Source organism: Protopterus annectens, chromosome 15.part0 (genome assembly GCF_019279795.1).
Source record: "Protopterus annectens isolate FY-2018-M chromosome 15.part0, PAN1.0, whole genome shotgun sequence".
NCBI lineage: Eukaryota > Metazoa > Chordata > Ceratodontiformes > Protopteridae > Protopterus > Protopterus annectens.
In genome coordinates this window covers 90341115-90364249 of record NC_056749.1, presented here as the reverse complement: position 1 = coordinate 90364249, position 23135 = coordinate 90341115, and the positions used below count along the sequence as shown (strand labels likewise).

The 23135-nt window shown below is 41.0% G+C and overlaps 1 protein-coding gene across 1 annotated transcript in view; it reads left to right on the top strand.

Moving 5' to 3' along the window:
* The window catches only part of OCRL (OCRL inositol polyphosphate-5-phosphatase), a 2544778-nt gene that overhangs the window by 865676 nt on the left and 1655967 nt on the right, over window positions 1-23135 (top strand). The window contains exon 12 of the mRNA XM_044057236.1: window positions 22363-22550. Within this exon, the coding sequence (XP_043913171.1) occupies window positions 22363-22550 (188 nt within the window). The remainder of the gene's footprint in view (window positions 1-22362; window positions 22551-23135) is intronic.

Below are 23135 nucleotides of genomic sequence, written 5' to 3'. Positions count from 1 at the left end.
ATATATGTATGTATATATATATATATATATATATATGTATGTATATATACATGGTGCAGAGGGCTTGCCTCCAAGCATGTATTATTGACAAGAAGTGTAGTGTCTTTTACTGAAATGCTGCATTCTACATTTAGTTTGTTCATTCTTGTGATTTCCGATATTTTGATTTCTGAACACTCTCACAATGTCGGTGCAATATGATTGCAAACCCCATTTATACGTGGCAAACCCTATCAGCGTTCCTTAAAGGAGGCCTGATTGCCTTCCTCTGAAGGCTGTTGGGGGATGCTTATCCCTGCACTGATATGCCTGACTTCATATAACTTCTGATGTTTGGGTGCAGAGGATTATAATCAGAGGCTACTCCATACCCTTCCTTCTATCTCCTCAAAGTTGCAAGAAAATCCCTGATGTTCCACCCAGTCAGAGGGAACCAGCAGTACAGTAGTAGTAGCTCACTTGAGACTTCAAGGATTCCGGGTGTTTCCATACTTAGACGACATCCTCTTGAACAAGAGACTACCCAGACTTGCGCCAACCTGGGAATTACCAATAAATTAAGAAAAATCATATTTGACTCCAACTCGGACTATAGAATTCATAAGAGTGGTACTAAATAGCAATGCTTGCATAGCCTCCCTACCTTCTCTGAGATCAAGAACCAAGTGGAAAAAATTATCAGAAGCAAGAGAGTACCCATGTGACTAGTTCTGCAAGCCCTAGGTTTGATGGTGATGGCCATCTCATTAGTCTCCCTGTCGAGATAACACATGAGAATTTTGCATTGGCTTCTAGCATCCCAGTGGTCCATTTTGTACCAACCAATATCAGACCAGATCTTGTTTACCAACTGCTGCAAGAAAGACCAAGCTTGGTGGACCCAGTCAGAGGAAATTCTCCTGAGCCGCCCCTTTGTCCCATATCAGCCCCAAGCCATAGTGACCATGGATGCCTCCCAAATGGGTGTGGGGGGGCATTATCTGGGCAAAACAGCCCAAGGCACTTGGTCCCCATGGAGGCCAGCTTACATATCCGTGTTCTGGAGCTGATAGCAGTGCTTTTAGCATTGCAGGCCTGTTTCAACAAACAGGGAGGAACCAAGTCATACCCCCTTTGTCAAGAAGCACCTGGAGTCTGTCAGTGGGCGATCTTTTCCATCCACTTTCTGATAGCAATGCATATTCTGGGAAGATCCAGTGTGATAGCAGACAAACTGAACCAGATGCATTCTTCTGCCTCACAAGCAGTGTCTCCCAGAATTGCAGGAAAGATCTTTCATTGCTGGGGCCAGCCTTGCTGCGACCTTTTTGCATCTCCCCTGAAAACTAAGTGCAGTAGCTATTTTGCCCTCATCCCCCCTCAGGGGGAGTCTCCGAGAGATGCTCTATTGTATGATTGGCCCTCCAGACTCCTGTATGCCTTTCCCCCTTTCCATTAATTTATCAATTTCTAAAGAAACAATCACATTTAAAAGCAAAGTCATTCTCATTGCTGTCTTCTGGCCTCGACAGATTTGGTTCCCTTTTCTCTGGCCTTATCTGATTCAGTGACCATGGACTCTGAACCCAGATCTCCTATCCCATCCAGAGGGATTCATTCACCCAAACTTTCAAAAGCTCAAGCTCGTGGTTTGTCTTCTCTAGTTCGGTTGATTGACAGACGTAATAAACCTTCTTCCCAGTTCATAGGATTCTTTGGCCTCTCAGCCTTCCACCAGAACTCTACACAAATGGAAGAGATTATCATGCTGGACTCATGATAATAACATTGATCCCTTCTCTGCTCCAATCGAGAGAGTCTTAGAATTCTTAGCTTTACTGTTTGAAGCAGGGGGCCCTTCCTCTACTATCAGGGTTCAACTAGCGGCCATGTCAGATTTTCATAATGGGTTTAAAGAATGTTCTTTAAGTTCTCATAGCCTTTGCAAAACATTTTTAAAAGGTTAAAACCCCCCATATAAGGATCCATATACACTTTAGGATTAGTGTTAGAGACAATAGTTTTTTCCCCTTTTGCCTGCCGACTGAAACTTGAAATTCTTCCCTCTATACTTTTGTTATCAGTAACTTCTGCCAGACTGATTTCAAAAATTCAAACATTATCTTGCAAACCACCTTATTTGATATTTCAGAAAGACAGGGTTTCACTGAGAACAAACCCTCCTGTTGTTGCCAAAGGTGGTGTCAGAAAAGAATATAATTTAGGCAATCAGTCTACCAGTATTTTTCCCAAAAACAGCCCAAGGCACTTGGTCCCCATGGAGGCCAGCTTACATATCCGTGTTCTGGAGCTGATAGCAGTGCTTTTAGCATTGCAGGCCTGTTTCAACAAACAGGGAGGAACCAAGTCATACCCCCTTTGTCAAGAAGCACCTGGAGTCTGTCAGTGGGCGATCTTTTTCCATCCACTTTCTGATAGCAATGCATATTCTGGGAAGATCCAGTGTGATAGCAGACAAACTGAACCAGATGCATTCTTCTGCCTCACAAGCAGTGTCTCCCAGAATTGCAGGAAAGATCTTTCATTGCTGGGGCCAGCCTTGCTGCGACCTTTTTGCATCTCCCCTGAAAACTAAGTGCAGTAGCTATTTTGCCCTCATCCCCCTCAGGGGAGTCTCCGAGATGCTCTATTGTATGATTGGCCCTCCAGACTCCTGTATGCCTTTCCCCCTTTCCATTAATTTATCAATTTCTAAAGAAACAATCACGTTTAAAAGCAAAGTCATTCTCATTGCTGTCTTCTGGCCTCGACAGATTTGGTTCCCTTTTCTCTGGCCTTATCTGATTCAGTGACCATGGACTCTGAACCCAGATCTCCTATCCCATCCAGAGGGATTCATTCACCCAAACTTTCAAAAGCTCAAGCTCGTGGTTTGTCTTCTCTAGTTCGGTTGATTGACAGACGTAATAAACCTTCTTCCCCAGTTCATAGGATTCTTTTGGCCTCTCACAAGCCTTCCACCAGAAAACTCTACAATACAAATGGAAGAGATTATCATGCTGGACTCATGATAATAACATTGATCCCTTCTCTGCTCCAATCGAGAGAGTCTTAGAATTCTTAGCTTTACTGTTTGAAGCAGGGGGCCCTTCCTCTACTATCAGGGTTCAACTAGCGGCCATGTCAGATTTTCATAATGGGTTTAAAGAATGTTCTTTAAGTTCTCATAGCCTTTGCAAAACATTTTTAAAAGGTTAAAACCCCCCATATAAGGATCCATATACACTTTAGGATTAGTGTTAGAGACAATAGTTTTTTCCCCTTTTGAGCCTGCTGCCGACTGAAACTTGAAATTCTTCCCTTGGAAAACTATACTTTTGTTATCAGTAACTTCTGCCAGACTGATTTCAAAAATTCAAACATTATCTTGCAAACCACCTTATTTGATATTTCAGAAAGACAGGGTTTCACTGAGAACAAACCCTTCATGTTTGCCAAAGGTGGTGTCAGAAAAGAATATAATTTAGGCAATCAGTCTACCAGTATTTTTTCCCAATTACTCAAAGGGGAATATTGTTTGCATTTACTACACGTTCATAGACAATGACACTTTTATCTCCATAGAATAAAAGACATAAGGAAGTCTGACCAGCTTTTTATTTCCTTTGCAAGTGTTAGAATGAGCAAGCCAGTTACCAAAGTCACGTTATCAAGATGGCTAGAAAATTGTATTTCCTTTATATACAACAAGAGGAGAGTTGAATTAACTTGGCCTACCAGAGGAGTCAATACTTCAGCAGTGTTCCAGTCTTCCAGTCATGGGTGAGATTTGTGCAGCAGCAACATGGGCTTCCCCACATACCTTTATTTACATATTGGAATTGGTCTCCAGGGGAAGAGCATCATTTGGTTCTATGGTGGTCAGGAATATCCTTCCATGAATCCTTCCAAGATCTAAGGTAGCTGGGGACTCTGTCCCACAGGTCAAGGATTAAATGAAGATTGACTACTTCAGATAAGGAAGTTATGTACTTACAATAACGTTCTATCTGTGTTGCCCATCTTCATTTTTCCTTGACTCCTACCCTCCCTCCCACTTCCTTGCAGACCTCTTGTTGAAATGATTTGTGGTCCTAGTTATAATTTTTGTCACCCACGTTGCCAGATATGGTCTCCATGAAGGTATTATTAGGATTATACTTTGTCTTTACCTCAGATCGAGTTTGCAGATAAAAATTTGGAGAGGAGCATTCTGGGTAGGACTTAAGCTTGAGTGTTTTTGGTTCTTGCAGGCTGTAGTAATGGCTGAGTCGGTTTTGATATTCAGAACCAAACCCACAGGTCAAGGATAAATGAAGATGGACAACACAGATTGAAAATTATGGTAAGTACATAACTTTTTTATGCCTAAAGTTGTATCCAAATTTACTTTGAGCCAAGCTATCCATCTCCCCATCATTTTTCCTTCCAGAACCAAAAAATGAAGGAGGAAAGATAATACGTACCTTGGATGTCCACAGACAATGTTGGTACTATCTTAACGGAACAAAAGCTTTTAGGAACTGTGATCAATCGTTCATTTCTTTTGAAGGTAAGAAAAAAAGGAAACCTGTATCAAAGCAGATTATCTTCAAGGGGTTGTCTCACACTGTTCCCTTTTGTTATACCCGCCACAAGAACATTATTCCAAGCAGGGGCAAGGCTCATTCTTCCATGGCCTTGGGTTCATCTGTGGCTATTTGGAAGCAGTTGGATTCTAGAAAAATTCTAGACTCAGCATCTTGGCTATCTGTGCATACTTTTACAAAGTGTTATAAACTAGATTTCTACTCCAGGTATAGGACAGGCTTTGATTCGACCCTCATCCTTCCTACTGCCAGCCCACTCTAAGGTATGGTAACCTACCCATATTGTTACCACTCCTGCAGCAGTGATCATAATGGTGAACATACTACATTTGGGTAAGTATATTTACCATAGCTGTAGATGTTTGAATGGTGGGCAACCATGGTGGTGCAGCGGTTAGTGTTGTCGCTTCACAGCAAGAGGTTCTTCGGTTCGATCCTCGGCTCGGGTGCCTTCTGTGTGGAGTCTGTATGTCCTCCCTGTGGTCGCGTGTGTTTCCTCCAGGTACTCCGGTTTCCTCCCACATCACAGAGATGTGCTATAGGTGGATTGGACACTCCAAATTGGCCTTGGGTGTGAGTATGTGCATGTGCGTGCCTTCTATGGAAGGTTGGGCGCCAGGCTGGCAACTCGATACCGTAAAACTCCACTGCCAGTCATGAGTGGACAGGTGATCCGCTGTGGAGACTCCTAACCAGGAAAAGCTGAAATAAGAAGAACATGCTTGAATGGTCACTGCTACAGTAGCCGCTCCATCTTTCCATCCCCTTTATTTTGGTATGTTATTGTTGTCACAGTGAGGATCTCTCTTTCTATGTGTATATATATATATATATATATATATATATATATATATATATATATATTTTTTTTTTTTTTTTTTTTTTAGTTTTCTAGCATTGATCTTTCCAGGGCTTTAGCCTGCCCCTCTCTGTTGGCATGAAACCTTGGCGAGGATTGGCACCCATACCACTGCTCTTCTTCAGACAACTCTTTGGTCACATGGAAATGCCCTTGAAGCTTTGGAAGCTGGTGGCTGTTGTACTCTTTTCAGGATACAACCCATACAGCTAAGGCTCCAGTGATCATTTGAACATCTGCTGTCATGGTTAGTTTACTTACACAACTGCATTTTCTTTTTCATTTTAGAATTCAATTTTGCTATATAGCATATAATTAAATGCCACTATTTTACTGGGTATAAATGACATTGTTTCTATTTTACCTGTTTTAGAACTCAGAGTTACTAACTTGTGATGATTAATTTGGAATTTTACACATTTATTTTGCATAAGTTTTAGATATTTTTTAAATATTCGATATATTTTTATACATATTTTTAGATATTTGTAGAGTTAATGAGAATATCTCTAGATCTGATGATGTCATTTTCATTTGTTCTTCAGCCTGTGGGTTGTGATTCGAACTGGCCGCTTTTTTGATAGCTTAGGATTTGACTGTTGAGCTCCTTCCTTGCCCATAATGCCTCTGTCCTCCAAATTACTCCCGATCTCAACAACTGTAAGAATTACCTAAACAAATCATGAAGGAATTCACATCTAGATCAGGGGAGGTCATCGTGCCTCTTTACTCATGCCTCATCAGGCCCATAATTGAGTACAATGCCCCTTTTGGGATGTACCTTACCAGACACCTGCAGCAACTGGAAAGACTCCACAAGTACCTCACCAAAGAGGATCATAGGGCTCAAACAGATGCCATATGCTGCCCGGTTAAAGAAACTCCAGCTCTACTCAGTGACATACCGCCTGCTCAGAGGCGATCTGTGCCTGACGTATAAAGCCATGTACAACCCGGAATTAATGGACATGCTGCACCTCAGAAAATCCAAATCCCATTGAGCTACACGCTTGAGAGACTTGAACCTCAGCACTGAAATAAATAGGACATGCTGGAAGGACAGATTCATAACCCAGAGGCTCCCTTCATTCTGGAATAAAATCCCAGTCCAGGTTAGGCAGAGACCCTCATTGACTCAGAGGAATCTTGCTGAGTGTATTGGAGATCATAGGTTTACCCCGGGTATCACTTCTGTGTCACTGTTAGATAGAGATACAGTATACTAACCTCGAAAAAGGGCATAACAAAATTAATTTAAAATGGGTGGCGAAAGCCAAACGCACTCTGGCTAGGCTTATAAATGTCCTAGGGCAGATAGCCTAGTATGAACCTATAAATAGCTGTTTTTTTTTTAATTAAAAAAAATAGTACTGGTACTATATACACTAGCTAAGCTTATTGCAACTAAACATAGCCCAGTGCAGACCCAATGCCCGCACTCACCTGAGCGACACATTTTTTCTTGTTCATACATTGTGCCGTTCATGATCTAACCCACTTACTCCACTCCCCTTCTCTATCCCCATTACTACCCACCCCCCACTCTCTTCAAACTTATACTGCACTAATCACTCCCCCTAGCCTTGCGAGGCAATCCCAGCATTGCACCTTACGTACCAGTACTGGCCAATCAAACCTGTCAATCCAACTTCCTCAACAAATATTAAAACAAACGAATTTGCTAAAATGTCCACTCACAACACGCCACCCACATCAAGGAAAACGGTGCATTATCAATCTCCACTACATTTCAGGCATCAACTATGCATACACAGTCACACAAATACTTCTCACAGTAGCAGCACATAGCTCCTCTTATCGCACCAAAATAGATGAACCCATCCCCTTCCACTCTACCTCCAGCACCTACCCACTAAAGTCAAAACCAATCAACATTCCTATAACTCCCGGTGTCCTTAACATCACAAACCATGCCATACTTCCTCGCCCCAACACCCCTAGCATCTCCGTGAAATACAGTACGTTGATAGTGAAACTACTAAAACGCTGGTAAATATAGCATCTAAACTAACGCGTAGTGTTTCCATACACCCAAACCATGGTCCAGTCCCGAGCCTGAACAGCTTGACCTCACAAAGTAACATCCACTCTCAACCAACAACTATTCCACGTAGAAATAAAAACGATATCCTACTCGTATATTAACATAAGTATTAATAAAAAAACATGAGCTGCATGTCAACCTCTCTATACTCTCTTGATATTGTACTTATCACCAAAACATGGCTAAAGCCAGAGACCTCCAATAATGAAATTCTCCCACCAGGCTATAATATCATACACAGTGACAGGTTAAGTAAAAGAGGAGATGTGGCAATGCTATAACTGGTCGCCATTTAAACTGCGTCCCCTTGAAGAAGCAGTAGATTATTTTAATACCACCTTTCTGACTCTGACCATCCTAAATATACAAGCCCCTACCAGAACCATTTAAGTTAAAGCTAAACAAAGAAACTAGGTCACTACTTAAGATAAGAGACAAGGCCTGGGCAAACTGGTACAAAACTAGATCCCAATCTGCATTAAAAACCTACATGGAACTCAGAAATAAAACAAAGAGGCTAACTAAACTAGAAAAAATAATTTATTACTCCGATATCCAAACTAAGCACTGCAATAACCCACAAAAATTCTGGACAGCTCTAAACAGGATACTGCAGCCAGGCAAAGTCAGTACATGCCCCCCCCCCCCAACTACTACTACTAATATAAGTCAGTATTGCTACTTAATTTAATAAATACTTTACAGAAACTATCCTAGCACTGTCCATTAATCAAACACCCTCTCCTATCACTACTACGTCACCCAAGAACACGACCACCTTCTTCCTGCAACCTCTTTCTGCTAAAACAGTAAAAAAAACATAAAGAAATTAAAACCAACTAGACTAACTGCAGACAGCCTACCTATTGACATCCTAAAACTAACTGCTGAGGGTATTGCCTACCCAGTAGGTACTCTTATCAATAGATCCGTAGCTGAAAACCTAGTTTCTTCCATCTTGCAAACCTCTTGCATCATACCATTTCATAAAGGTGACACATCAGTTGAGCTGTCTAACTACTGCCCAGTCGCAGTCTTATCACCTCTGTCTAAAATACTTGAATCCTTCACAAACAAATCACAAATTACCTGCATACTAACAAACTACTAACCAATACTCAGCATGGCTTTCGACCACATCACAGTACTATCATCGCACTAATGTCATTCACAAATACTGTCAACCAACACAGAAACAACAATAAGTTCATATCTTCTGTCTTCCTTGACTTATCCAAAGCCTTTGATACGGTCTTGCATAATAAACTACTAAACATCCTCCCAGAATTAAACTCATGCCAGTCTACTTTTGCCTGGTGCCAGGATTACCTAACTGGGTGCCAGCAAGCAGTATGCTGTCATCAAACCCTCTCACCACTACTCCCAGTGACCCTGGGAGTCCCACAAGGCTCAATATCAGGACCCCCTACTTATTTACAAACAACCTCCATACCTCAACCCCCACAAGCCTCCTTCAACCAATATGCAGACTGCTGTTACCAACTACTTCAAACACAAACTCGGCATTCCTTCCTGTCAGTAGAAACATTGCTAACAAATTCCCATTTAATTCTGAATACCAAAAATAAAAACAAATTGATGATACTCCATCCTACTAAAACAATCGTACCCACGACCACATTTAGCATTGTTTCATTTAAATAAACACCATCATTTCCCCACTAAACTTCTAGGACTCAAAATAGATTGCAACATGAGATTTGACATCCACATATCCCAAACAGTAAAAAAAGTACATAAAAAACTTGGAACGCTGTATAGGAATAAACACTTCTTCGCAGATAACATTAAAGCTACTATTGTCCAAACCCACCTGATCTCTACATTGCTGTTTGCATCTCCCATACTCTTAAACCTAAGAAAATCTGAATTGGCAAAACTGGAAACCTGTTAAAATAAAATTAACAAGTATGCCACAAGCTCACCATTTAGATCACACCAGTGTATAGCACTCAAACAACTCAGTTAACTGCAGCCCATAAAATCTTCTGACTCTGATAAAACAACTGCCCTGAAACAAATATTACTACCATATTCCACCACCAGAACTCTGTGCTTCACCAACAAAACCCTTCATTAAGACCAGTACACCCAAAAACCTAGCTGGAGAATCCCTCTTCTCAAATTACATAGGCAAAATCTGGAATGGACTACCACTGGACATTATATCCACTCCTACCCTGTACCAATTTAAAAAAAATACTAAAAACTCATTTATTTAGTAAGTGGCTGTGTCGTTGCTCTGCTCCTGACTAGTCTGTCTCCTACAGAAAATGTGACTACCTCTACCTTAGTTATTACTAACACCAAGCATGCTATGACTAATCTGTCTCCTACAGGAAATATAACTACCTCTACCTTTGTTATTACTAACACCAAGCATGTTATGACTAATTGGTCTCCTACAGGAAATATAACTACCTCTACCTTAGTTATTACTAACACCAAGCATGCTATGACTAATCTGTCTCCTACAGGAAATATAACTACCTCTACCTTAGTTATTACTAACACCAAGCATGCTACGACTAATCTGTCTCCTACAGAAAATGTGACTACCTCTACCTTTGTTATTACTAACACCAAGCATGCTATGACTAATCTGTCTCCTTCCTGAAATATAATTACCTCTACCTTAGTTATTACTAACACCAAGCATGCTATGACTGATCTGTCTCCTACAGGAAATATAACTATCTCTACCTTAGTTATTACTAACACCAAGCATGCTATGACTAATCTGTCTCCTACAGGAAATATAACTACCTCTACCTTAGTTATTACTAACACCAAGCATGCTATGACTAATCTGTCTCCTACAGGAAATATAACTACCTCTACCTTTGTTATTACTAACACCAAGCATGTTATGACTAATTGGTCTCCTACAGGAAATATAACTACCTCTACCTTAGTTATTACTAACACCAAGCATGCTATGACTAATCTGTCTCCTGCAGGAAATATAACTACCTCTACCTTAGTTATTACTAACACCAAGCATGCTACGACTAATCTGTCTCCTACAGAAAATGTGACTACCTCTACCTTTGTTATTACTAACACCAAGCATGCTATGACTAATCTGTCTCCTTCCTGAAATATAATTACCTCTACCTTAGTTATTACTAACACCAAGCATGCTATGACTGATCTGTCTCCTACAGGAAATATAACTATCTCTACCTTAGTTATTACTAACACCAAGCATGCTATGACTAATTGGTCTCCTACAGGAAATATAACTACCTCTACCTTAGTTATTACTAACACCAAGCATGCTATGACTAATCTGTCTCCTACAGGAAATATAACTACCTCTATCTTAGCTATTACTAACACCAAGCATGCTATGACTAATCTGTCTCCTACAGGAAATATAACTACCTCTACCTTAGTTTTTACTAACACCAAGCATGCTATGCTTTTTCTGACTTCAAATAACAAAACTGTCAACTTTCATGCATCATTTCTTGGAGACTAACTTATACTTTATCCTTACATGATACAATAACCTATGACATGGAAATACTAGTTAATCCTACTATGAACCACAGGTATTCTGATGAGTTAATTGTCTGTGAATATACAAAGCTGCCTTAAAATGACTATAACAATTGTATCTTCTTTTATCTCTTTTAATCTGTATGCATCCTGTATTTTCTGTATTGCATCTTCTTTGTGTTTTAAAATGTATGCATCCTGTCTTTTCTATGTTTAACTTGTGATTTGTCTATATTGTACTTAATGCAGTTATGTTAAGTGGAGGTTTTTTCCTGGGCCTCCACTGAAAAAGGACGTGTATTCAGTCAGACTTTCCCAGTAAACAAATGTAAAATAAAATAAAATCTCACTTGCCATGCTTCTAGCAAGCTGGGATTTTTTTCTCTTTTAGCTCCTTGTGGGTCATGAGTGATTTAAAACAAATTTTATTATCTTTTTCTGGCACATATTTGTAGTCTATCACCCTTCCTTACCCCTCTGCAATCTTTTATTGTTTTCGGGTTTCTTTTTTTAGTTAATTAGCTCCTTTTATACCTTTGGGTTTGTCTGTCCCTGCTATTGTTCTCTCTCTCCTTAAAACTTTGTTTTTTGTTGATAAATCCTGATTATGGCTAATAAACCAGAAAAACCTGTTGGCTTCAAAAAATGCACTTCATGTGGGCACAAGATTCCTCAGCCTGATGCCCACAGGGTGTGCGTTTACTGTCTAGACCCAGTCATTTGGATGTGGCTTGTGATATTTGTTCAGGTTTCAGTGCCCGTGCTCTTGTTGATTGCTACAGGTTAATTATAAAGGGTCTTCTTCCTCAGCCTGCTTCTGTTGCTGGTCCATCTAGAGAATCAGGGGCTCAAACCCTTACAAGAAAGCATAATGACCCCAGGGAGCACAGAAAACACCCCCCTGCCCAGTCTTAGCATAATGACCCCAGGGAGCACAGAAAACACTCCCTGCCCAGTCTTCACAAAAAAAGCTGCTTCTGAGCCACCAGCCAAGACTCTGAAACTGTCAGATCCTAGGCCTTTGGATCCGCACAAGCATTGTCATATCCTCAACACCGAACTCCTAGTCCAGTGAAGGCAAACCTTTTGGGGTTGGTGTGTCAAAAGCTCCTGGCACAAAATAATTCAGTGCACTTCACATGAGCAACGAATGCAAAAGCAGTGTCTTTGGTAACTCTTGTGTTGGTGATCATTGGCGTATCACCCAAAATATCGTGGCATTTGTTACCTTTGACACGCGTATCATAGATTCGCCATCACTGTCCTAGTCCATCCCTGGGGTTTTTTCTCCTACTGTGATTTCTCCCTTTCTTCAAGGAACTCTGAAGAAATCTTTAGACCTCCCTCAGTGTCATCCTCTGATCTTTCCTGAGCCTTTCTGAAGCAGAGATGTACAGGATAATGAGGAGATTCCTCAGGATGCTGCTGCAGATGGGGGTTTTACCTGCTCCGTCCCCCACTGGATCCATGAACCACCATCCTGTCTTTGTGATTTTGATTACTCCTTTTCTAATCTGACCTCCTGTTTTGGAGTCCTCTGATCCAGAGGTAACCCGAGTCAATGCTTCGGACCCATTGGCATTTCCTTCTGACTCCGAAAACTTCTCTGATCCAGTTGGCTCTGACTTTCTTGGAGTATGACAGATATCAGAGCTGAAGCTTTGGTGTTGGATCTGAGGGAATGTCCTCAACTCCAAAGTATTTGAAGCCAGTGCTTTCCCTCAGACCCTCAACACTTCACAGCTCGACTGACTCCCCCTTTGGGGCAGGAGATCCGTAAGGGTTTGGGTTGTATGTTCCTAGAGCCACAGTTCAGGAGAGATTGCTTTTGGCTTCTTCAGGTCCTTCTGCATTTGAAGTTGTGGAAAAGGTATTCTCCCACCCGAGAATTACTTTGACTATACCTCCTTCGGATCCTACTCCTGTTCCGACTTATGCACCTGAGCCTTCTGATTGTCCACTTCAGGGACAGCCAGACCCAAAAGGCTTTGGAGCAACTCCCTCTTCTGGGGATCCATCCCACTGAGGGGGTTCCTGGAAAGAGACTGTGTAAGAGGATGCATGTAGATTCCCCTCAGGAATTACTGATGGAAGACATTGACTTTGAAGGGTCCCTAAGATCTCCACCGGATGATGTTTCCAAGGAGACATCCTTGAAGGCTTGCATCAAAGAGGTGGATGGTCTACCAAAGCCCTTACTCAGAGAGTCTGTTTTTCTGGAGCCCTTCAGGGCTGGCCTATCTGCATCCTGCAGATGGCCTTATTGACTTTTTCTCTCACAGGGAATGGAAGGAGCTGGACAATGTGGAGCCCATTCCAAAGAGAGCTGACAATATCTTTAGTGCCCCATCAGATAGGCAGCACTGGGCAAAAGGTTCCCCAGTAGATGCCATGGTTGTTGCGGCAGCCACTGAAAAGGATCTTTGTCCCTTTCCCTCACAGGGAGTCCAGGGCTTTGGAGAGATTTGGGAAGTGGGTGTCTGCCTGAGTGACTTTCGTATTGCGATTGCTGAATTACCTAGTACACTTCAGTAGACTACAGAGGGACTTAAGGAAGTCTCTAGCTCTGCCCCAGGGTCCATGCCTGCAGAAGAGCAGATAACTTTTTCCTCCAGATTGGCCACCCTACAGTCTATCTGTAACATGTACATGAGGCTAATGTTGCATGCTGCAGAGGGTACTTCAGGGGCGGCCGGTTCAGACATTACTATAAGGCATCATCCTTGTATGCGGCTCTGTAACTTCGTGGAACCATTCAAGGTGTCCTTCATCAGTGCTTCTTTTGATGGATCATCATTGTTTGGCCCCACTGTTAGAGATGCTCTCCAGTAATGAGGATGAAGGAAAGACCTTGTCTGCCATCAGAATCCATTTTTATATCCCACAAAGACCTTTCTCAAGGAACCAGCATGGTGGTAAAAAATTGTGGTTCAAAAAGTCTCAAGGTTCTTTTCAGGAATCACAGGGAGATCCCCCCCAGAAGCAGAGGGAGGAAACAACTATAATGGTAGACTGCCCTCACAGCAGAGGGGGTCTGCAAAATCAAAGATCATGAGATTCCTTCTTGGATAGGTCCTTTCAGCACTCCTGAGAGGTTGCGTGACTGTCCCTCTCTGGAGGCAGTCAGGGGGCATTTATCCTTGCATCCAGATGCATGGTTGTCCATCACAAATGATTCTTGGGTGCAAAGGATCACATCCAGGGGATATTCCATTCCATTTTTCCAAAGATCAAAATCAAGGAAAAATCTCTCCAATGCTCCATCCAATCAGATGGAGGAAGCAGCGTTACAAATTGCAAAGTTGCTAGAAAAGAGAGTCATCCTCTAGATCCCACCAAACCAAGTCGGATCCTGAATTTACCCAAAGTTCTTTTTAGTGCCATACCTTACTAAACAAGTTGGTAGACAATCTGGATGGTCACGGTTTAGTCCATTCTACCACAATTACAAAAGGATGAGTGGATATGCTGTATCGACCTTCAGGATGCATACTATCACATCAGAATGAACAAGTGCTTCAGAAAGTTTCTCTGCTTCCAGCTGGGGGCCAGTCATTATCAATTCAGAGTACTTCCCTCTGGTTTCACCACAGCCCCAAGGGTGTTCAAATGCATGGTGGTAGTAGCATCTCACTTGAGACTGCATGGATTCAATGCATTTCCTTATCTAGACAACTGGCTTCTGATCACATCAACCAGGCATCTACTACTACACGCCAGGGATTATCTACTTTACCTAGCCCCTACATTAGGCATTATGATCAGTATGCAGAAATTGCGTCTTCATCCAGTACAGTTGGTAGACATTATAGGAGCATGCCTAGACATATCCAGTTGCATAGCTTATCTGCTCCCAGACAGGATATACACCTTAAAATTGCATATCAAACAAATTCTGTCCATTCCCTAACCACCAGCAGGTCTAGTCCTCGGAGCATTAGGATCGATGGCTGCCACAGTAACCTTGATTCCAACTGCATGCTTACATATGAGAATCCTTCAATGGACCCTAGCGATTCAGTGGTCATTACATTTGAAACCGCTAAATCATCCATTTTGTCCCGAGTGTGGAAGGACTTCCTCCAGTGGTGGCTCCACTTGGAAGAAGTCGAACAGGGATGTCCTTTTTTTCTTCCTCCCCTCAATGCCATGTTGACCATGGACACTTCCCAGCTGGGGTGGAAAAGCATTACCTGGGTCGGACGGTCCAAGACACGTGGTCTACACAGGAGACCAATTTGTATATCAATGTCCCAGTGATGAGAGCTGTGTTTACAGCGTTGCAAGCATTTCAGAGCTTTCTACCTGTAGGAACTATTGCGATACAAACGGACAATATGTCTGTGGGATGGCACATCAACAAACAGGGAGGAACCAGGTCTTACGCCCTATGTCAAGAAGCATTGAGGGTTTGGCAATGGGTGACCTCTTCCAACCACTTCCTACTTGCAACACACATTCATGGGAAATCTAACATTCTGGCGGACAGGGTGAGCAGAATTATTCTGTTGCCTCAAGAGTGGTTTCTAAATCAATCAGTGGCAAACATGATTTTCCACAAGTGGGGGACAGCCTTGTTGCAAACTCTTTGCTTCCCCCCTCAACAACAAATACAGCATTTTTTTTGCCCTGATTCCATCCTCAGGGACAGTCACCAAGAGATGTTTTGTTCCCTGTTTGGCCTTCCAGTTTTCATTATGCCTACCCTCTCCTACCCCTCATACCCAAATTTCATCAGAAAGCATAGAGGTTGAAGAGCAAAGTGATCCTCATTGCTCTCTTCTGGCCTCGATAGGTTTGGTTCTCCTTTCTTTGGTCTCACTTAGTATGCCCTCCGTGGATGCTAGAACCATATCCAGATCTTCTGTCCCCACCCATCAGGGCAGATTCACCCAGATCTTCCAGAATTGAAACTGACCGCATGGTTTCTCCAATTCCAGTGATGGCTAGAAACACCAGGCTTTCCTCACTGGTTCAAAGGAATTTAATATCCTCACATAAAGCCTCTGCTAGAAAGATTTGTAAAAGTAAATGGAAGAGATTTTCTGTTTGTTCTCACCAAAACGTGTGGGTCCTTTTACAGCCCCTATTCCTGCAGTTTTGGATTTTCTTGCTTCAATTTTCCAAAGTGGGGCAAGATTTTCTACTATTAAGGTACAACTGGCAGCCATCTCAAATGATCACAGTGTCGTCTCTGGCTTCATCTAAACTGTGTAAGGCCTTCCTCAGGGATACCTTCTTATTTAGACCACCTATAAAGGACCCCACACTCCTCCTTAACCATGGTGTTGCGAACCTTCAGCCAAGATAAACTTGGAATTATTTCCTGAAAAACTATCATTTTGGTGGCCATCACTTTAGCTAAAAGGGTATCTGAATTACGAGCATTGTCAGCTAACCCCCCAATTTGATTTTTCATAAGGATAGAATGACCTAGCGTTCTAATCCTTCTTTTTTGTCTAAAGCTACCTCTGAAAACACTATCAGTTAGGTCATGAACCTACCATTTTTACTACCTAACTTAACATTATTACATATTTTTCTTCCCCAATTTCCAGAACAAGGATGAATACACTTGTACACCTGCTAGATGTCTATAGACAGCTGTGTTTCTATTTGAACAGAACAAAATCTTTTTGAAAAACTGATCAGCTGTTTGTCTTCTTCAACAGTGTTAGAAAGGGAAGGCCAGTGTCCAAACTCATAACTGAAAATGAAAACAAAACAACCCAACATGGGCTTCAATTTAATGACACAACGAGAACAATAAATCCCATAAACTAGACTAAGCGCTTTCACCATTCATATATGGCTTCTTCAGAGTTACATGGGATACAAACAACATGATTTAAATAGTATGATATAAGCAAAACTGACCCAATCATCTACAAAAACATCACATTCAATTAATTTTAAAAAAGCACTTGGTTACTGAAGACAAGTAAACCTAAAATTTCTACAAAAAGATTACACACAACACTTATACAAATTGTATAACCATTTAGGTTAAAAGTGTACATGTATAATGAATATATTGGTTACGTAACAAAGGAATTAAATGCACGAATTGTCATAGTTTCTGTGTGGGCAAGACTATACGTAGATTAACAGACAGAATAGCAGAACATGTGAGGGCAATCAAATCTAAAAATCTGCATAATGCCTTATATATTCACACCACAACTTGTATTCATTTTAACAAGTTTATCTTTTTTGTGATAGACAAGGTACTGCCATATGAAAGGGGAGGTGATGATAAATAAAAGTAGAAAATATGGAGATCAAATGGCAATTTAGGCTCACTGCCACATCCCCCGGGTTTGAACGACACAGCAGTTTTACCAGTATTAAAAGAAAAGGCAAGGGTTATTTAAGGCAACATATTAATTGCATTTAATTCCTTTGTTACACAACCAATATATTCATTATACATGTACACTTTTAACCTATATGGTTATATAATTTATATAAGTGTTATGTGTAATCTTTTTGTAGAAATTTTAGGTTTACTTGTCTTCAGTAACCAAGTGCTTTTTTAAAATTAATCGAATGTGATGTTTTTGTAGATGATTGGTCAGTTTTGCTTGCATCATACTCTTTAAATCATGTTGTTTGTATCCCATGTAACTCTGAAGAAGCCATATATGAATGGTGAAAGTGCTTATTCTAGTCTATGGGATTTATTGTTCTCGTTGTGTCATTAAATTGGAGTTTCTCTGTCCTTGTTGGGTTGTTTTGTTTTTATTTTCAGTTACTAGTATTTCGCTTTGTTGGGCGCTGGTTTTATGTGTTCAGTGTCCAAACTCAGTTTGTCTGAATGGGTCACAGATTGTATCTCTCTCATGTATATTATGTTAAAGGAATCCCACTACCTGGATATGTTAAAACTCATTCTACTAGATCCAGGTCTACACCTCAAGCCTTCTGGTCCAGAGTTTCGATAGAGGATGTTTGTGCGGCTGTTACTTGGTTGAACTCCCTTACATTTGTCACACTTTACAAATTAGTGAATTTGTTTAGATGTAGGGCTGCTCTTGGCTCTGCAGTGCTCCGGAATATCCTTCCATGAGGGCCACCCAAGGTTACTGTAGCTGGGGACTCTGTCACACAGGTTGAAGAACGAATAAAAATGACATCATCTGATAAAGAAGTTATCTACTCCCCATAATATTCCATCTGTGTTGTCTATTTTCATTTTTCCTCAACCACCCCCTTCATCTCCCAGTCCCTTCTGGGAAGATTTTCGAAGTGTTTTAGGAACAGCTGTTCCTTTTCAGCTCCTAGTTCTGTCTGCTCTCTGTCCTCTGATAGTTCTCTATCCATACTTGTGTATTTGCTTATATAGCTGCATCAAACTCGATCTGAGGTAATTTGGAAGACAGGGGCATTATGAGTAAGGGTGGAGCTCGAAAGTCAGATCCTAAGCTATAACAAAGTGGCTGAGTCATATCTGAGGTTCGGATCTAAACCCACAGGTTGAGGAGGAATAAAAATTGGCAACACAGATGGAACGTTATGGTAAGTACATAACTTCTTTTTAAATATAGATTACATATAGAAATGTGTTTGTACAAACAAACAAATATAGCATCAAAAGCCTATTAATGGCCTTCCATTTCACTGTTACAGTATTCCTTACAAGAGTGATGCCCTGCCAAGGGTGGCCCATTGGTTCACCAAGCTGTTTTAAGATAAATGCCCCGTTGGGGTTTTATAGTTTTTCCTTTGTTTTTGCTGCTTGTGGAGTTAATGTCATCCAGAAAGGTTAAATGCATTAGTTTCCTTCTCTTCTGCATTTAGCCAAGGACAATATGTCTGTGGTATGGTACATCAACAAGCAAGGAGGAATCTGCCCTGATGGGTGGGACAGACAATCTGGATGTAGTTCTAGAGTACATGGAAGGCATACTAAGTGAAAACAAAGAAAGGGGAACCAAATCTGTCGAGGCCAGACATCTCACAGGCTGGACCTACCCACACAAGACAAGGGATCAATTATTCATCCCCCACCTAACCACTCTTCAACTGACAGGGTCTATTAGATAAATGAATGTCGAGTAAGACATGCTCGTCAGTTTTTAAGTGAAAGTTCATCTAAACAAAACCCCATAATGTCGAAACAAAGAGTTTCCAAAACGTATAGTTGGCCGGCCATCAGGAAGCCAATGACTGACAGCTAAAATGTACCTCCCCACAAAATTAAATTAAAACCTCCCCCCAACAACAAAAAAAAAAAAATCAACAAACAAAATAAAGTGGGGGGCTTTGCCCCCACTTAAATATACCAACTCCGAGATTGCACCACAGTGGAGGACTGTCATAACATTACACAGGGTAAACAATGAGAGACCGCACCACAGTGGAGGACTGTCATAACATTACACAGGGTGAACAATGAGACCGCACCACAGTGGAGGACTGTAAGAATAGTTAGACAAGGTGAACATTCTCCCGTCAGCCGTTGGCTTCCTGACAGCTGCCCAGCTATAACTTTTCGAAACTCCTTGTTTCGAAATTCTTAGGTTTCGCTTAGATGAACGTTCACTTAAAAGCTGTCAAGTATGTCTTACTCGACATTTTAAGCATTCATCTAATGGGGAACCAACTGATATTGTTGGTGGTAGGATTTTGATTCTGTATAGACACCTGATTTTTTGAGGACATGCTTGGGGTTCTACAGGAATCCAGGAAACCCACTACTAGGAAATCCTACTTATCCAAATGGAAGAGGTTTTCTTTTTGGTGTCTTTGTCGTAACCTGAATCCACTTTCTGTGGGATGTTCCTTTGGTTCTGTCTTTTCTTTGTGAATTGCTGAATGCTGGGTTGGCATATTCTTCTATTAAGGACCACTTGTCAGCTGTTTCTGCTTGTCTGCCTTTAGCACCTCCTTTAGCTTCTAGATTTGAGGTTAAACAGTTTCTTAAAGGCGTCCTTCCTATTAGACCTCCCAGGAAGCCTTTCCCTCCTTCCTGGGACCTTAATTTTGTTTTGGAGAAATTGTCCCAAGCTCCTTTTGAAACTGCAGCTTCAGCTTCCCTGCAGCATTGTTCTTGGAAGACTGTACTTTTGTTGGCCCTTAATTCTGTCAGACAGATGTCGGAGCTACAAGCCCTTATGGCTGTTCTCCTTTTTTGGTTTTCCATAAGGACAGGGTGTCCCTTCATACTAATCCTTCTTTTATGCCCAAAGTGGTGAATGAGATGTCTCTTCAGTCTTTTCATTTACCCACTTTTTTTTTATCTTCTCAGCAATCTACTAGTGAGAAGATTTTGCACAGTTTAGATGTGCACAGAGAACTCAAATTTTATTTGGGTAAGATCAAAGCTTTTTGCAAATCTGATCATTTTTTTTTTGTTTCCTTTCATCCTAGATCTTTGGGATTGGCTGTTTTCAAGCAAAGTATTTCTTCATGGATATCTAAAGCCATTTCTTTTTGTTATTCTTTTAATGGCGAGAGCCTTCCTTCCTCTATAAAGGCACATTCTACTAGGGCTGTGGCTTCTTCTGGTGCTTTTTTCAAGGGTTTACATACTAACTCTATTCTTGAGACAGCTTAGGGTTGCCACCTTTTCAAATGGCGAAAGTGGGACATTTTTGGTACAAACATCAGATTTTACAGGCCGACACATACTTATGGTCAGTACAAAGGATAGAACTTAACTTTTTTGCCTAAATAAAAGCTTATTCTTGTAGCATTTTAGTTGCTTATTCTGTTTCTTATAACATTTAGGTTTTTAGATACAGAATAACTGTTTTATGCGACTACTACATCAAATATAGGAAATAATTTTGTCCTACAATCTCAGGACATTTGCCATTTTTACAATTTTTTGTCAGGACACAACTGCCCAAAGAGGGACTGTCCCTCACAAAGTGGGACAGCTGGTAACCCTAAGGCAGCTGCCTGGACTTCTGTGCATACTTTATCAAGCACTGTACATTGGATGTGGTATGGAGGGCTAGGTCTGTTTTTTCTAGAGCCATCCTTTCTAGGTTCTTAGAGGGCTCTGCTGGTCCTCTTCCTCCTCCCTGTCTTCTTCATGAGCGTTTGCACTCTATTGTAAGGAATACCGCAGCAGTGAAATGGAAGGACATAGTACAGTTTTGTAAAATCTCACCATAATGGTAGCTGTCCTTCTCTTCACTGTTGCAGTATTCATTCCGTCCCTCTTCTCCTTGGTTCTTTTCCCTTCTGGATCTGCCTGGTACCTCTCTAATCCTTGGAATGGCATTCCTACTGGGGCTCTTAGTTTGAGGATGGTACATCTGACATCACCTTTATGTCCTACGCTGTATGAGAGGAGTACACATGTGACATGGCATACCCATAGCAACCTAAAGGCTGTGGTGTACTGGCCAGATGTTGGGCCACCCTTGTCAGGGGATTTGTATTGTAAGGAATACTGCAACAGGAAAGGAGGAGGACATCTACCATTATGGTAAGATTTTACACAACTGTACTTTGTTTGAATAAGAATGTTTTGATGATGAATAAATAGGATTTGCAATGTAAAGGTATTTATTGAATTGATTTACAAGCCATATGGTGGTTATTTTGACTTTTCCAGAAGTTTTGGATGGCTATTTAACTTTGTTGCTTGAATTTGTATTGAAGTAAAATTAAATTTTATGTTACATCTATAAAATATATTCTCTTTTATGTTTTTTAAGCAAGTTAATTATTTCAGTTAGACAGTTATGCATTATTTAAGGCTGGGAAAGTAGGTATAGAAGGAAATGTATGTTGTGAAATTAGTTCTGAAGAAGTCTGGGAAATTTCGTGAAGACAAAAGCACAATAGTCCTTGGATTCAATAGCACCTACACTAAAATGTACATCGTTCTGAGTGAACAGACAACAGACATAATTCACAACTTTTCCTTCTAATTTTAATTTTCCTATTGATATTCTTGCAGCTTTTAATATTGACAGGGATTCATAAAGGTTAAAACAAAGTGTACAGTGCACTTAGTGTAATCTTTCTGAGTGACTGGAAAGCACAAAAAATGTGATTAGAATGTTCCTGAGTACATATCGTGGCCACTTAGTGTAGGCTTTATTGAGTGTGGCCTTAGGACTTAATTTAACTTGTGTTAAGTGTACATTTCAGTTCAATTAGTGATTAAACTGTTTTTATTGTGACTGGAGTTGAGAATTGTTTGTGGTATTACTTCATGGGATGCCCATGTTTGTTCTGGTTGATGTATAGGTAACACAATTTCTTTTCTAAAACATTCCTTACTTTTAGATATTTTATTTTTCGAATTTTAGTGCTTTGAGTAATATTTCTAAACATTGTCTCCTAAATCTTTACTGAAATATACATCTTTTTATTTTTGCCAGGGTAATAAGGGAGGTGTAGCTGTGAGGTTTGTTTTCCATAACACCTCATTTTGTGTGGTGAACTCCCACCTGGCTGCTCACGTAGAGGATTTTGAGAGGAGAAACCAGGACTACAGAGAGATATGTTCTCGAATGAGTTTTGCAATGTTGGATCAAAATATACCTCCACTCAGCATCACTAGGCATGAGTGAGTATGGAACATGGATGCCTAATATGTGTTTATTTGGGCATAGTACTCCGCTTGTTTATATTATCTATTGGGCTCAATTTATTGTAGGATTCTTTAAGTGCTGTTTCACTGCTGCAGTCCTAACTATTGGGTTATCCATGCTGAGGTAGCCCTCAGTCAGTCCGAATACCAGTCACTTGCTGGCTGACGTCAGGTCATCCGAGCTATAAAGGTGAGCAGGCGACACCATTACCTCAGTCTTTCTTGCAGTTGAGCCCATAGCATTAGCAATTCACACCAGTGCCGGTCAGCTGTTTCCAGATTTTGAACTTCAGCTGAAAACGTCTAAACCTAAGTACCCTGTTGGGGATCCTTTCTTTTTCCTGCACTAACTGGTGTCCGAAAATTCAATAACTGTCTCGCCTGTAGAAAGCAAATACCACACGAGACTTCCATTCTTACTGTGTCACTTGCTTATGCCCAGATCACAGCGTACCCCGCTGTCGATTCTGTGCCCTCTTTAACGCTAGAACTATTCATCGTAGAGCTCTGTTTGTAGCCATATATTTTCGTTTTCCATCTCAGATTACCGATATGGCATCT